Genomic DNA, 16,044 nt, shown 5'->3' on the forward strand with positions numbered 1-16,044 from the left:
GTGGTGGTTGGATGTCTGCTCCTTGTCATACACACTCAAGCAATGCCAACAAAATGTCTCTTGCCTCAACCTCACTCCTAAGGTCATGTCCATATCTCCATGTAACTATTGATACCTGTTTCTACTCGGCTGTCCTGCTGCCAGTGCTCGATTAGACAGTCCCCAAACGAGTTGATCTTTAATAGAAAAACAGTTCATTCCTCTGACATCCCCAGCTCTTTTTTTTTTTTTAATAGAGGGATTTATTTGAGTTCTAGGCCCATCAAGTCTGTTTGGGAGACTCAGGACTCCCCGAGTAGGTCCCCAGCTGGTGGAATGGCTTGATAGTGACTAAAGAGTCATCGCTAAAGTATGCCAGTCTCTTGTCCTTGTTCAGCTTTTGCAGTCCTTGCTTTGCTAAAGTTAGCTTTGGAGTGAGTGAGAGAACTGTAATAGGAAGTAGGTGAGGAGGGTATCTGAGTCTAAGTGGACACTAGTTCATTGTGAACTTGATACTGACTCACTAAAGACTATTGTGTATTTTTGCTTTCAGGTATATATTTTGCCCTAAGTTATAGATACATGTGAACATATGCTCTATCTTACGGTCTATATCTAGGTTTTGGGACTTTGTTAGGAAGTGAACCTCCTGGAATGGTAATTAGAGACTAGCATGAAAGGAAAGGTCTCACCCGAGTAATGAGGGTGAAGAGTTGGCATTCCATGCCTGACGTCTCTGGACACACTCTGAAGTGAAGCATGCTGAGGTGGTACTCATTGCATTGATTAGGTTGGAATCAGCAGATGCAATATCATTTGGCCTGACTTGGGAGAAGCATGCAGGAAAGTGAGTCCCACCCCAGAGGTTCTAGGACTGGGAGAAACATAGGCTCTACAGAGGAAGCGGGAGATTCCTGTTGTCTCAGGGTTTAAGAAGACAATAGATAGTTACTGCAATAATCACATTGTTTGGCAACTGGGTTAGCTTTGAAGATCCCTTTGTTAGCATCTGCTGTATGTACACACCGTCACCATATTTCATCCAGCTCTTTTTTTTTTTTTTATATATTTTATTTATTTATTAATGAGAGGGATAGGAAGAGAGAGAGAAAGAACCAGACATCACTCTGGTACATGTGCTGCCAGGGATTGAACTCAGGACCTCACGCTTGAGAGTCCAACATTTTATCCACTGTGCCACCTCTGGACCACACATCATCCAGCTCTTTTAATGATGCCCTGCTTTCCCAGTCACACGAGCTGCACATACGAAAGTCATGTTCGATCCCAAGTCTTTCTAAAGCTTTGGATGTTGGCTCCATCTTCCTTTCATCCCAATCCCTATTGGTGTATCTCTGGCTCAGTCCTCAGCATCGACTCCTAGGTGACAGTGGGACATTTTCTGTGGGTGGAATCTCCCTCTGCCTCCTTTTCTTCCCAAGTTCAATCAACACTGCACAGTGCGAACATTTTTCATGTCCCTAACTTGAAAATTTTCAGTGGTGTTTCATTACTGAGAGTTCAAAACCCCAAATTCTTTGTAATAAAGGGCCTCTAAAATCTGGACCAACAGACAGGAGAGACGGCAGAATGGTTCTGCGAAAGACTTTCATACCTGAGACTCAAGTCCCAGGTTTCATCTCCAGCACCACCATAAGCCAGAGCTGAATAATGCTCAAATGATAATAATAATGATGAGGGTGATGATTTATATTATAATATCTGGACCAAATCTATCTTCCCTGTCTGAACACGATACTCTATATAAACTTTCCATTTCTGCAAGACCCACCCCCACCCCACTTTTGACTTGTCATTACTTTTCTGTCTGCTTGGAATGAATTTTCTCCTCCACCCCCCGCCAACCGCAATTACTGTCTAAGGCCCAGATCTCACCTGATCTTAACTCCTTTAGCACCTGCGCGCACGCACACACACACACACACACACACGCACACGCACATGCACCATCATTCACACACTGCCTCGTGCAGTCAGCAATTTCTCCACACATGTATATACCTCCTTTCTTCAGTTAAACAGTAAGAGAGACTTGTAGACAAGCAAGCGCCAATAATTTACTTCTTTTGCAGCAATTAGCTCCGTGCCAAGGAACAACAGCTCTGAATGGCATATATAACAATCCTTAGCATTCATGAAATGTATCCTTTACTAGAGTTGACAGTAATGGGGTTTATTCTACTTAAATCCTTTCCCTGTTAACCACCATCTAAATTTAATAGGACAGTTACTTTAAAAGGTACTTAATAAGCTAGTTAAATCAAGTACTCTAAAATAGTACTTAAAGTGCTTTGTGCAGTTACAAGTACATTGTAAAGTGAACAAAAAACTTCTTTGGAGTGGCTGTTGCTAAGGGTTATCCTTTTAAGAACACTCTATAGCTCCAAAGCACTTTTCAAATCAATTATTATTACTTTTAACACGAGCACTGCTCAGCTCTGGCTTATGGTGGTGCTAGGGATTGAACCTGGGGGCCTTTGGTGCCTCAGGCATGGGAGTCTGTTTCTCTCCATAAATTTTCTTTCACAGTATCCTAAAAACAATATGTAGCCTTTTTCTAAGTCATCTGTGAGATTAAGGAGCCCAAAGTCCACTCCAGCATGCTAATAACCACGTAAGAGTGTCAAGAGCTACTTATCTGTTAAATGGTAGTAGTACTGGTTTCCTATAACACAAGGAACTGGCTCCTGGCACTTGGAATTTTATAAACTAAGCTGAATAACAGAATGTGTGTGTGTGTGGGGGGCTTTTTGCCTTCTCTATTTTTTGAAAATTTATTTAGATATGTTTCCTTTTTAAACAGAGTTCCTAAAATCTTAATAGGTTTGCGTCTTTTGAGATTTTTTCGCTCCTCAACTTCAAATGAAAGAGTGACTGAGAACTGATCAAAGTATGCAGAAGTGGGGCAGTGGGAAATGGGAACCTGTGTCGACAGATGATGGCATGTAGTGTTGAGCAATCAAAGCCATACAGGACTGGCGTCAGAACAGACAAACAGGTCAGTAGAACAGACGGCGGAACCCAGAAACACATCCCATGACATATGGGAAGTGAGATTGAAAAGTCAGCAGGAAAAGAAGCTTTCAGTTTCAGGTTAGCCCTAATTGAGGGCTCTTAGCTTCCCTAAACACAAAAGTATGTTGCAGATGAATTTATGATTTAGTAAATTTCAGGGCGGAAGTGCTGCTTAGGTCCGATCTTAGAGAAATAGTTCAACCAAGAAGGAAACCGGGAGACCCTCTAAGAAAAGCATATACATGAGGAATGAGGACCCAGCGCTCGGGGAGAGGAGCACGGGCCTTCTCAGTGTGAAGCCCTGGAGCTGATCCCCCGCACCACGTGGCACCCAAGGCCACGATGGCGGAGCCCCAAGGACCGTGGAGCGGTGCTCCGGGGTGCCTCCCTCTTTCTCTCTGTCTACAAACACAGTGTAGAAAGTGCTCATTAGGACTAACTACTCGATTATATTCAAGGTCCTCTAGTAATCAGCTGATGCAAGGAATTACGCTGATTTAACTCCTAAGGATCTGGGAGACAGCTCACCTGGGAGAGAGCTCTTAGGACCTCAAGCTTAACTAGTCCTGAGCTCTGCTCTGTGAAACTTTCTGGACCACTGCTTTCAAATGTTTGGACTATTCTTAAGTTCTTTTTAGAATTTTAAGGTGAGATACACAATAACATAAAATTCACACCATGTAGTTCAGGCTGAGTACAGTGAGTGAGTAAAGCACTGGACAGGCATGAGGTGCCGAGTATGAGATCTGGCACTGCATGATGCTCTGGTTCTCTCTCCTCTCATGAATAAATATATATTTTCCAACTCACCTTTATGTCTTTGTTTATGAATAGAGGGTGAGAGACAGAGAGGGGAAAGCCCAGTAGGGAGGGAGAGAGGAGAGACACTAACGCTCTGCTGACCACTTGTGAAGCTTCCCTCAAGCAGGTGCTGCCACATGGTGGCTGGGGGTCGAACCTAGGTCCTCACAGGTGGTAAAGTCTATGTTCTACCAGATGAGCTATCTCCTAGCTCCTGGATTTTCTCCTTTTTATTGCTTTCTAGTTTCATTGTCATTTCTTTTGATTTGTCCCTTCATTCAAGTACTACTTCTTAAAGAATTACTCACTTTTTAACTTAAAGTTGTTTTATCTGTGTATCTTATTTTTTCTAAATTCCTTAAAAATTTTTTTTTATTGGGGAATTACTGTTTTATGTGTGACAGTAAATATAATAGTTTGTACATGCATAACATTTCTTAGTTTTCCATATAACAATACAACCCCCACTAGGTCCTCTGTCATCCTTAAAAAGCTTCTCCCCTCCGCCCCCACCCCAGAGTCTTTTACTTTGGTGCAATATGCCAATCCCATTTCAGGTTCTACTTGTGTTTTCTCTTCTGATCTTGTTTTTCCTTTTTAAAATTTTTAAAATTATATTTATTTATTGGATAGAGATAGGTAGAAATTGAAAGGGAAGGGGAAGATAGGGAGGGAGAGAGATAGAGAGACACCTGCAGCCCTGCTTCACCACTTGTGAAGCTTTCCCCCTGCAGGTGGGAACCAGGGGATCGAACCTGGGCCCTTGTGCACTGTAACATGTGAGCTCAACCAGGGGCACCACCTGGCCCCCTGATCTTGTTTTTCAACTTCTGCCTGAGAGTGAGGTCATCACATATTCATCCTACTATTTCTGACTTATTTCTCTTAACATGAATTTTTCAAGGTCCATCCAAGATCAGCTGAAAACAGTGAAGTCACCACTTTTATACCTGTGTAGTATTCCATTATGTATATATATCACTACTTGCTCAGCCACTCATCTGTTGTCGGACACCTGGGTTGCTTCCAGGTTTTGGCTATTACAAATTGTGCTGCTAAGAACATATGTGTACCCAGATCTTTTTGGATGGATATGTTGGGTTCCTTAGGATATATCCCCAGGAGAAGAATTGCAGGGTCATAGGGTAGGTCCATTTCTAGCCTTCTGAGAGTTCTCCAGACTGTTCTCCACAGAGGCTGGACCAACTGACATTCCCACCAGCAGTGCAGGAGAGTTCCTTTGACCCCACAACCTCTCCAGCATTTGTTGCTGCTATCATTTCTTTTAAATTTTTTTTTTATTATCTGTATTTATTAGATAGAGACAGATAGAAATTGAGTGGGGAGCATAGAGAGGGAGAGAGACAGAGAGACACCTGCAGCTCTGCTTCACCACTCGTGAAGCTTTCCTCCTACAGATGGGGACCGGGGGCTTGAACCTGGGTCTTTGCGTACTGTAACATGTGCGCTCAACCAGGTACGCCACCACCTGGCCCCCTCTGCTATCATTTCTGATGTATGACATTCTCACAGGAGTGAAGTGGTATCTCATTGTTGTCTCTATTTGCATTTCTCTGACAAAGACTTGGACCATTTTTTCATGTGTTGCTCAGCCTTTTGGATTTCTTCTATGGTGAATATTCTGTCCAAGTCCTGCCCCCATTTTTGGATGGGGTTATTTGTTGTCTTGTTGTTGAGCCTGGCAAGCTCTTTATATATGTTGGTTATTAAACTCTTATCTGATGTATGACATGTAAAGATCTTCTCCCATTCTGTGAGGGGTCTCTTGGTTTGGGTAGGGGTTTCTTTTGCTGTACAGAAGCTTTTTAATTCGATGTAGTCCCATAGGTTTCTACTTGCCTTAAGTCTTCTTTGTAATTGGATTCGTTTCATTGAAGATGTCTTTAAAATTTATGCGGAAAAGAGTTCTGCCAATATTTTCCTCTAAGTATCTGATAGTTTGTGGTCTAACATCCAAGTCCTTGATCCACTTGGAATTTACTTTTGTATTTAGTGAAATACAGTGATTCAGTTTCATTCTTCTGCATGTTTCAACCCATTGTTTCCAACACCATTTGTTGAAGAGACTCTGCTTTCCCCATTTAGTAACCTGGGCACCTCTGTCAAAGATTAGATGTCCATAGTGTGAGGACTTACTTCTGGGCTCTCAATTCTATTCCACTGGTCTGTGTGTCTATTCATGTTCCAGTACCAAGTAGTTTTGATGACAATGGCCCTATAATACAATTGGAGATCTGGGAGTGTGATGCCTCTGGTTCTGTTCTTTCTTCTCAAGATTATTTTGGTGGCAATTCTAGGTCTTTTCTGGTTCCAGCTAAACATTTGTAGCATTAGTTCTATTCTTCTAAAAAATGTGGTTAGGATCTTGATGGGGATATCGTTAAATTTGTATATAGCTCTGGGTAGTACATTCATTTTGATGATGTTAATTCTTCCAGCCCATGAACATGGAATATCTTTCCACTTCTTTGTGTCTTTTTCTATTTCCTTGAGTAGTGACTCATAATTTTCAGTATACAAGTCTTTCACTTCTTTTTTCACTTTCTTTCTTTTCCAGAACTCCAAATTCTTTAAAAAAATATTTTAAAAAAATATTTTATTTTATTTATTTATTCCCTTTTGTTGCCCTTGTTGTTTTATTGTTGTAGTTATTATTGTCGTTGTTGTTGGATAGGACAGAGAGAAACGGAGAGAGGATGGAAAGACAGAGAGGGGGAGAGAAAGATAGACACCTGCAGACCTGCTTCACCACCTGTGAAGCAACTCCCCTGCAGGTGGGGAGCCGGGGTTCGAACCTGGATCCTTATGCCGGTCCTTGTGCTTTGCGCCACCTGCGCTTAACCCGCTGCACTACAGCCCGACTCCTCTCCAAATTCTTTATGTAACTGAGGCAACATGTTTTTCAAGTTACATTTAAATCTTTTTTTTTTTTTTTAATAAACTTCCTTTCTTCCTTTCTTTTTGCCTCCAGGGTTATCGCTGGGGCTTGGTGCCTGCACTACAAATCCACTGCTCCTGGAGGCCATTTTTCCCATTTTGTTGCCCTTGTTGTTATTGTTGCTACTGCTATTGTTGTTGTTGGATAGGACGGAGAGAAGTCGAGAGAGGAGGGGAAGACAGAGGGGGGAGAGAAAGACAGACACCTGCAGACCTGCTTCACCAACCCTCCTGTAGTTGAGAAGCCAGGGTTCTCGAACTGGAATCCTTGAGTGGGTCCTTGTGCTTCGTGCCTTGTGCACTTAACCTGCTGCTCTACTGCCCAGCCCCCTAAGAATAATTTTTATTTCTTTTAATATTCCTTTTTTGTGTGAGCACTTAACCAGGTACACAACCGCCTCACCCCCATTTAAATCTTTTATAACTTAAGGAAACACTGGGGCTCAGGCAGTGGCGCGGTGGGTTAGGCACACACGGCACAAAGCGCAAGGCCTGGGGTAAGGATTCTGGTTTGAACCCTGGCTTCCCACCTGCAGGGGAGTCGCTTCACAGGCGGTGAAGCAGGTCTGCAGGTGTCTGTCTTTCTCTCCCCCCTCTGTCTTCCCCTCCTCTCTCCATTTCTCTCTGTCCGATCCAACAACAATGATATCAATGATAAGAATAATCATAACCACAACAACGATAAAAAAGCAGCAAGGGCAACAAGGTGAAAAAGGAAGTGGCCTCCAGGAGTGGTGGATTCATGGTGCAGGCACTGAGCCCCAGCAATAACCCTGGAGGAAACAAAAGAAAGAAATAAAGAAAAAAATAAATAAATTAAGAAAAAGTTGAGGAAGAAATGTAATAGGAATCCACCTCATACCCTAACAGGTAGTTTTCCCACAGTATTTATTAAATGGCCCCTATTTCCCCACAGTTTTACTGTATTTATTATAAGTTGTTTTTTTAAAAGATTTACTTTTTAAAAAAATTATTTATTTTCCCTTTTTTTATCATTGTTGTCTTTTAAAAATTATTGTTATTGACGTCGTTGTTGTTAGATAGGACAGAGAGAAATCGAGAGGGGAGGGGAGAGAAAGATAGACACCTGCAGACCTGCTTCACCGCCTATGAAGCGACTCCCCTGCAGGTGGGGAGCCGCGGGCTTGAACCGGGATCCTTACACCGGTCTTTGCACTTTGCGCCACCTGCGCTTAACCCGTTGTGCTACCACCCGGCTCCCAAGTTGATTTTTATATTATTTTTTCCACTATGGATATTGCTAGGGCTTGGTGCCTACAGGACTCCACCACTCCCAGTGACTTGTCCACCCTCTCCATCTCTCTTTGAGATATACAGAGGCGAGGGACATCGCAACACTCTACTACTCCTGCAGGTCCTCCCAGCTGGTGGCCAAGGGCTTTGTTTCTTTTTGTACTTGATAGAGCACAAAGAAGTTGAGAGGGAGGAAGAGTACGGGGGGAGAGAGGGGGGGAGAGAGAGAGAGAGAGAGACCTGTAGCACTGCTTCCCTGCTCCTGCAGCTTCCCCTGCAGGTGGGAGGACCAGGCACTTGGCCAGAGGTCCTCCTTGCACATGATAACGTGTGTGACCACTTGCCTGGCCCCTCAATGTTTTTCTTTTTAATGACTGACACATAGCCATAGCCGGTGCGCCGCTATGTTCCATCGCTGGGGAGCCAGAGACGACCCGAACTGTCCCTGCGGCTCCAGACAATGACCCACATAGTCAACGACTGCCACCTCTCCAGATTCAAAGGAGGTCTCGAAACTTTACATCAGGCTCAACCTGACGCTGTTGACTGGCTACGGAAGAAGGGCAAACGCTAGAAGAAGAAGAAGAAGAAGAAGAAGAAGAAGAAGAAGAAGAAGAAGAAGAAGAAGAAGAAGAAGAAGAAGAAGGAGAAGAAGAGGAAGAAGAAGAGGAAGAAGAAGAAGAAGAAGAAGAAGAAGAAGAAGAAGAAGCAGCTCACATTCACACACACTGACTTCCAGTGAATGCTCACGTGCATGTGTACAGAGAAACATGCAATACAAAATACTACCAGCTAGAAAGCAAAGACTAACATGGACTGAGCATCAGCTGCGGGCAGAGCACTGGCCTACACACGCGGGTCTGCAGCTCGTGCGGCCTGTACCTCTGGCCTGGGAAGAGCACTGCAGCGGGCCCCAGTGTGTGAAGACCTGGCTTCTTGTCCGGCACTGATACGATGACCTTGCAACAGCTTCCACTTATCCAGAAGGAGAGCGAGAACATGGGTGAAGAACAGGCAGTCTTAGAATGCCATTTTGCGGGGGGGGGGGGGGTGTCTTCTGCCTTTGGGATCAGCCCCCAACTCCAGCGGTGCAGCAGTGAGACAGGCTTCCCCGGGGGCACGCACCCGGTGCTGCGACCTGAGTAAGGACAGTTCCCGCAGGCTCCTGGGCATGCCAGCCACAGCTCTGCTCGGCCCCGGTGCAAATGCAGATTCTGAGTAAGGGCAGACCCCGCAGGCTCCCGGGCATGCCTGTCACAGCTCTGCTCGGCCCGGGTGCAAATGCAGATTCTGAGTAAGGGCAGACCCCGCAGGCTCCCGGGCATGCCAGCCACAGCTCTGCTCGGCCCCGGTGCAAATGCAGATTCTGAGTAAGGGCAGACCCCGCAGGCTCCCGGGCATGCCTGTCACAGCTCTGCTCGGCCCGGGTGCAAATGCAGATTCTGAGTAAGGGCAGACCCCGCAGGCTCCCGGGCATGCCAGCCACAGCTCTGCTCGGCCCCGGTGCAAATGCAGATTCTGAGTCACGGGTCTGCAGAGCAACATTTCCCAACAACCCCGAGCCCGAAAGCCCCCACCCCAGCTCCCTAGAGCCCCCAAGCACTGCGGGGCTGGGGGTGCTAACTAAACTCCCCTGCTCCTCCAAGTCCTCCAGCATCACCTACACGCGGTGCGGCAGCTGACACTAGCACCTCGCCCCCCCACATCTTTGGGGTGCACTCGAGGGCTAGAGGCACCACTAGACACCCTGGCACGGAGAGTGACGACGGCGCAGGAGCGGCGCCCCAAAGGTCAAAGGGGTCGCGCGCGTCCCCGCGGAGCCGCAGCCCCCAGAGCGGCCCCGGCTGCTGGGGGCGGGGAGGAGGCCGGGCCGCGGGCCGTTGAGTGGCCGCCCCCGCAGCCAATGGGCGCGCAGGCCCGGGCCTTGGTCCCGCCCCCTGCGCGCCGGACTCACTTTGCCCACTTCGGCGTTGCCCATGGAGATGACTTTGATGCGCAGGGACTTGCCGGGCTCCTTCCGCTTCGGCATGGAGGCCTCCATGGCCCGCGCTCTCTCGGGGCCGCCCGCCTCGGCGTCTGCGGGCTCAGCAGGCCGGCCCGTCCCTCAGGCGTCGTCGGCCAGTGGCAGAAGCGCGGCTCTCGTCACCGGCCCCGCTCGGCGGCTGGCCATCCCCGCCGCGGCCTGGCAGCGGGGCCGACGGTTGGGGGGCGCAGGGGCGGAGGCGAGTCTCGCGATGCTAGCGAGGGCGGCGTGACGTCAGCGGGCGCCCGGGGAGACGCGGCGGTCGTCGGAGTCCGCGGCCCTGCGGCGCTGCCCTGGGCGGGGGCGGCGTGGGCTGCTCCGGGGGTGGGGAGACGGCGAGGGAGCGTGGCTTACGGCTTCAGACCTTGAGGCCAGAGGCCCCGGAGCCCCCGGAGCCCCCGGGTTCCATGCACCACCCACGTGTGCCACATCTGAGTGATGGTTGTCTGTCTGCACGTAAATAAGAGCTTAAAAAAGAAGGAAAGCGACTCAGTGTGCATCCGCCACAAAGAGCAGGAGGGCAGCCACACAGCTTGACGGGGAGGCAAAAGCGCCATCTCGCCAGTGTTGCAGCAAGGCCAAGACTCCGGGACGCGAGGCCGAGAGCCTAGTGGGGTCGCCTGGCCACGTGGCAGCGGGAGTGTGAGGCCGGCGGTGACACGGTGACACCTGGTTAGGCCACACTCTGAGAGCGCACGAGGACCCGGGTTCGAGCCCCTGGTCCCCACCTGCAGAGGGAAAGCTTCACGCGGGCTGCACGTGTCTGTCTCTCTCTCCCTCTCTTATCTCTTCTCTCCATTTCTCTCTTGTCTAGCCAAAACCCCCCTCCCCCCCAAACCAGGAAGTGTTATGCATGTATAAAGTATTGTATTTACTGTTGAATGTAAAACATTCCCGTCATAAAGAAATAAAAAAAATAAAGATATAATAATAAAAAAAAAACAACTTCATGCTTGAGGTTCTGAGGTCCCAGGTTCAGTCCCCAGCAATGGCATAAACCAGAGCTGACCCCCATAGGGCCTTGCCCTCAACTTGGATCAACAACAGTAGAGAGTGTTCCATCCTCTGAAGGGAGACTGGACAACAACATCCTCTATGCTTCACCTGAGGAAGATGGGTCCTGAAGTTGGGGCAGCTTGGACTGTTCCTACTCATGACCACAGAATGTGAGCTCAGATCTACAGGGATGCAGAGGTCACATAGGCTCCTAAGCTTAATATGGGCCCCACACATCAAATTGATGGAGTTTACAGTCAACAATATTTATACACCTTTCCCATGTTTGGGAGCTACTCTCTTCCTTGATCCAGCTTTCTGTCCCCTTTTCCAGCCATGACATCATCTCCCCAGACAATAACTTGGATTCACCTGCATATCAGATTTCAGGCTCAGAGGGAAAAAAAACACTACTATATCTACAGGCCCTTTGAAATATAACTAAAATATGCCTACTAGTTATCTACAAAATGGAGAACCCCCCCCCAACTCTAAACTAAAGGCACTATTACAGCCTTTAGGTCCATGATTGTTCAACAATTTGTTTGGCTTTGTATATTAACTCTCTTTTCAGCCACCAGGTTCCAGATGCTAGCATGATTCCAACTGGACTTCCCTGAACAGACAACCCCACCAATGTGTCCTGGAGCTCCGCTTCCCCAGAGCCCTTCCCCATTAGGGAAAGAGAGAGACAGGCTGGGAGTATGGGTTGACCAGTCAATGCCCATGTTCATTGGGGAAGCAATTACAGAAGCCAGACCTTCCACCTTCTGCATCCCACAATGACCTTGGGTCCATACTCCCAGAGGGATAAAGAATGGGAAAGCTATCAGGGGAGGGGATGGGATACGGAGTTCTGGTGGTGGGAATTGTGTGGAGCTGTACCCCTCTTATCCTATGGTTTTGGCAATGTTTCCTTTTTATAAATAAAAAATAAAAAAAAGAATAGGAAAGCTATCAGGGGAGGGGGTAGGATACAGAATTCTGGTGGTGGGAATTGTGTGGAGTTATACCCCTCTTATCCTATGGTTTTATTAATATCTCCTTTTTAAAATAAATTTAAAAAATTAAAAAAAAACTAGCTGAGCAGATCATGGGCCCTCCCCCACTCATCAATCCCCATGTGCCATTAGGCGCCAGGCCACTCTTCAGAACTATTGAGACCAGCAAGGGTTAACTTCTTAGTTGAGGCAAATGCAATTTGCAGCAATCTTCCCCTCCCCTGAGCATAAGCAGGGCTTTCTACTGCAGTCATCAAAAGTGGCCTAAGAAAAAAGAAAAGAACAACAGCAGAGTGGCCTAGGTCAGCATCCTTAGAATCTACTCCCTAAGAGTCTGCTGATAACCCAAACATATTGTACTCTCTTTATATAGAAAAGAAAAACAACCTGTTCAGCGTGTTGCTGTGAGTTACTGTGGGAAAGTCCATAATTGTATAAAAGGTCAAATGCCATTGTGGTCAGGGCCCAGCTGTTTCTGGACACGAGTCCTTGTTTGAAAGCCTCTGTGCATCTCCCTGCCTCAGAATCCAATAACCCTATGTTGTCTTTGTTCTGCCTCCCTGGAATTGGGGTTAGAAGCCAGGGAGCTGGAGCCGTGGGAATAAATGAATAAAATAAGATGGTCTGCTTGCAACGATTAGTTCTGGCTCTTCTGTGATGTAGTTGTTGTCTGAGCAGATGGAGGAGGGCCTCCATCCCAATTTCTTAGGATCTGTGGACTCTGCAGTGTGTGTGTGTGTGTGTGTGTGTGTGTGTTCAAATGCCTTCTTCATTCTCCTCTCCCTGTCACTCATATCCAAACTTCACCCCACATTCCCTTTTCTCATTCTCCTTATAGTAGATAAGAAAAACGTCTGACTAAAAAATCACTCTGGAAGGAACACTACATTTTTGAGTCAATATCTGCAGTTACAAAAGATAAAAAGAATTTGACAAATGGAGACTTGGGCAATAGCGCAGTGGGTTAAGCACAGGTGGCGCGAAGCGCAAGGACCAGCATAAGGATCCCGGTTTGAGCCCCTGGCTCCCCAGCTGCAGGGGAGTCACTCCACAGGCGGTGAAGCAGGTCTGCAGGTGCCTTTCTCTCCCCCTCTCTGTCTTCCTCTCCTCTCTCCATTTCTCTCTGTCCTATCCAACAACGACGACATCAACAACAATAACAACTACAACAACAATGAAAACAATAAGGGCAACAAAAGGGAAAGTAAATAGATATAAAAGAAAAAAGAATTTGACAAATGATTATGTAGTATCCTGAAAAGGATTGGCGGTCAATTTCCCAGTGGATTGCAAAGGCAACTGCCTGTTCTCACACAGGTTTAACCATCTTGGAAGAAACACTTTGCAGGAAGACTATGAATAAAGGCACAGACTTTCATAACAGTTATTTAAGTTAGGTTTTCAAATATTTTAAATCTTAAAATATTAAATACTTTTAAAGAAATAAACCTTGGGGAACTAGCATAACAGGTAGGTAAAGAGACTCTCATGCTTGAGGCTCCAAAGTCCCAGGTTCAGTCTCCCTCTCTGCCATAGGTCAAAGCTGAGTAGCACTCTGGGAAAACAAACTGTCCTGAACTGTTTTCATAATCAGCAAGTAATATAACTTAGCCTAATGAAGCATCTCAAGTTCTTTACAAATATGAAATACAATTCTTGGTTAGAACCTTGATAGCGTAGATCTGAAAGTTAGCACCTGGTTAAACGCAGGTAGTGCTAAGTGCAAGGACCTGGGCAAGGATCCAGGTTTGAGCTCCCAGCTTCCCACCTACAGGGGAGATACTTCATAAATGGTGAAACAGGTCTGCAGGTGTCTATCTCTCTCTCTACCTCTCCCCCCACTCAATTTCTTTCTGTCCTATACAATAAAAAAATTTAAATTTTTGTCGTGATAGCCTCGCAGGCGGGAGAGAGAGATGACCAGGGACTCATGGCTGAGCTGGGAAGCAGTATCTCTTTATTGACGAGCAGGGATGTGGTTCAACAATCTAATCTCTTCTAATCACAATACAGTTCTGTCCTGCATCTCTCCTGAGGTGGAGGAGTAAGGAACAAGGAAGTACATAGCATAGGGGGTGAGGAGAAGGGAAAAGTGCGAACCAGTGAGGATTAAACCAATGTCCCGGAGGCAGGGGAGTGCTTGGTTAACAGTTATGTAAATAGAATACATCGTAAGTAATACAAGCGAACCTAATGTGATGATCAAAACAGAAGGTCTTATAAGCAGGATTTAGAAGCATACCAACAAAATTTTTTTAAAGTAAAAAAACTAAAATTAATAGTAATTTAAAAAAGACAACTAAGTCTCCTGCAATGTCATGGACCGTCCAGGTTGGAGCCTTGGGAGCACGTGAGGAGAGGGCCATGTGCTGAACCAATGGAACTCCTGCTGCTGTGGTCTCTCTCTATATCTATCTCTCTGTGCCTGTCTCTGAATGAAAAAGCAGCCCAGAGTGGTGAGATGATGCACGCATGAGTCTCTGGTTATACACACACATACAAAAGGAATCTTGATAGTTTAAAGCTTGGAAAATTGAATTTGTACATTTTAGAAGCTGCTTTCTTGGTATGATTTAGTAGGTCAAATCAATAAAGATCTATTTCTTTGTGAGTTCATCTTTGACCCCATAATAGAACTGATAGAATACGTACCAAGATGAAAATTCATGTCTGTGTTTACATATCGATTTTTTTCATATTGATATTTTTGGGGTTTCAGTATGTAGAACCATCTTTCCTACTGAACCTGTTAAATTAGTTTGGAGATGAAAAAAGTGAGAAAGGCGGCTTCCTTTCCTGGTCTGTAAAATGAAAAGGAGAGAGAAATAGGCAGCAGAAATAGCTCAATGATTATGCAAAAGACTCTCATACTTGAAACTCCAAAGTCTCAGGTTCAACCCCACATCCCATCCCCCACCTTCAACCAGCGATGACAAGTACCCTGGAAAGAAGATGATGAAAAAAAAAAAAGAGGAAGAGGGGAAAAAATAAGAAAGAGCTGCATAAATGGACTGTGTGTGGATTGGAGGTGAAGGTGTGGGTTGGTGCTGGGAACATGAGCTCTGAGGTCAGCCCTGGGCTTCTGTATGTTGGCAGGACAGGGGCATGTGGTGACGGGAAGGATCATAGATGAGGGGGGTTGCATTGGATCGACCTTCCCGTGGTGCATCCCGTGAGTACCCATTCATTGGGGAAACTGACGATCCTTCCTAGCCGACTGAATCCACATGGATCCCAGTCACTTTCAAAGCCAGCAACAAGCAGCTCCTGACAGCTTTGCTGTTGACTGGCTACGGAAGAAGGGCAAACGCTAGAAGAAGAATAGATGAGGGGCTGTGTGATGGCGCATCTGGTTGAGCACACAGGTTATCATGCACAAGGACCAGGGTTCAAGCTCCCAGTCCCCACCTGCACGGGTGGAAAGCTTTTTGAGTGGTGAAGCAGTGCTGCATCTCTCTCTCTCTCTCTCTCTCTCTCTCACTATTGTTAGGGAATTCTTCTGGAAATCCAAAAGACTGGAGCTCATGTGGGTAGAGGAGAAAGGAATTTTATTCACACAAACGGAGAGTTCATATCACTCTGAAAACCCATGGCCCAGAACAAAGGGATGGTACAAGATTCTATAGGGGGCGAAGGCTGAGAGCAGAAAGCATTCTCACAGAAGGGAAGTTTGCAAGGTTAAGGGGTGGGACTTGTACCCATTGCTTGGGGTTTGGTTACTGTTATCTTTTCTTTTTTTTCTAAATTTTTAATATTTATTTATTTTTCCCTTTTGTTGTCCTTGTTTTTTTAAAATTGTTGTTGTAGTTATTATTGCTGTTGTTATTGATATCGTCATTGTTAGATAGGAGAGAGAGAAGTGGAGAGAGGAGGGGAAGACAGAGAGAGGGAGAGAAAGATAGACACCTGCAGACCTGCTTCACCGCCTGTGAAGCGACTCCCCTGCAGGTGGGGAGCCAGGGCTCCAACTGGGGTCTTTAAGCTGGTCCTTGCACT

The 16,044-nt window shown here is 46.3% G+C and overlaps 1 protein-coding gene across 4 annotated transcripts in view; it reads right to left on the minus strand.

Moving 5' to 3' along the window:
- DNAJC27 (DnaJ heat shock protein family (Hsp40) member C27) overlaps positions 1–10,258 on the minus strand; it is a 60,348-nt gene extending 50,090 nt beyond the window's left edge. For 2 of the 4 annotated variants that reach the window (XM_060186666.1, XM_060186665.1), the window contains exon 1: positions 9,983–10,258. In XM_060186666.1, the coding sequence (XP_060042649.1) occupies positions 9,983–10,069 (87 nt within the window). In that variant the 5' untranslated portion in view covers positions 10,070–10,258. The remainder of the gene's footprint in view (positions 1–9,982) is intronic. The other 2 variants (XM_060186664.1, XM_007516752.3) reach the window with 2 other exon arrangements.
- Positions 10,259–16,044: the final 5,786 nt, after the last annotated feature.

This window comes from Erinaceus europaeus, chromosome 3 (genome assembly GCF_950295315.1).
Source record: "Erinaceus europaeus chromosome 3, mEriEur2.1, whole genome shotgun sequence".
In the NCBI taxonomy this organism is placed as follows: Eukaryota; Metazoa; Chordata; class Mammalia; order Eulipotyphla; family Erinaceidae; genus Erinaceus; species Erinaceus europaeus.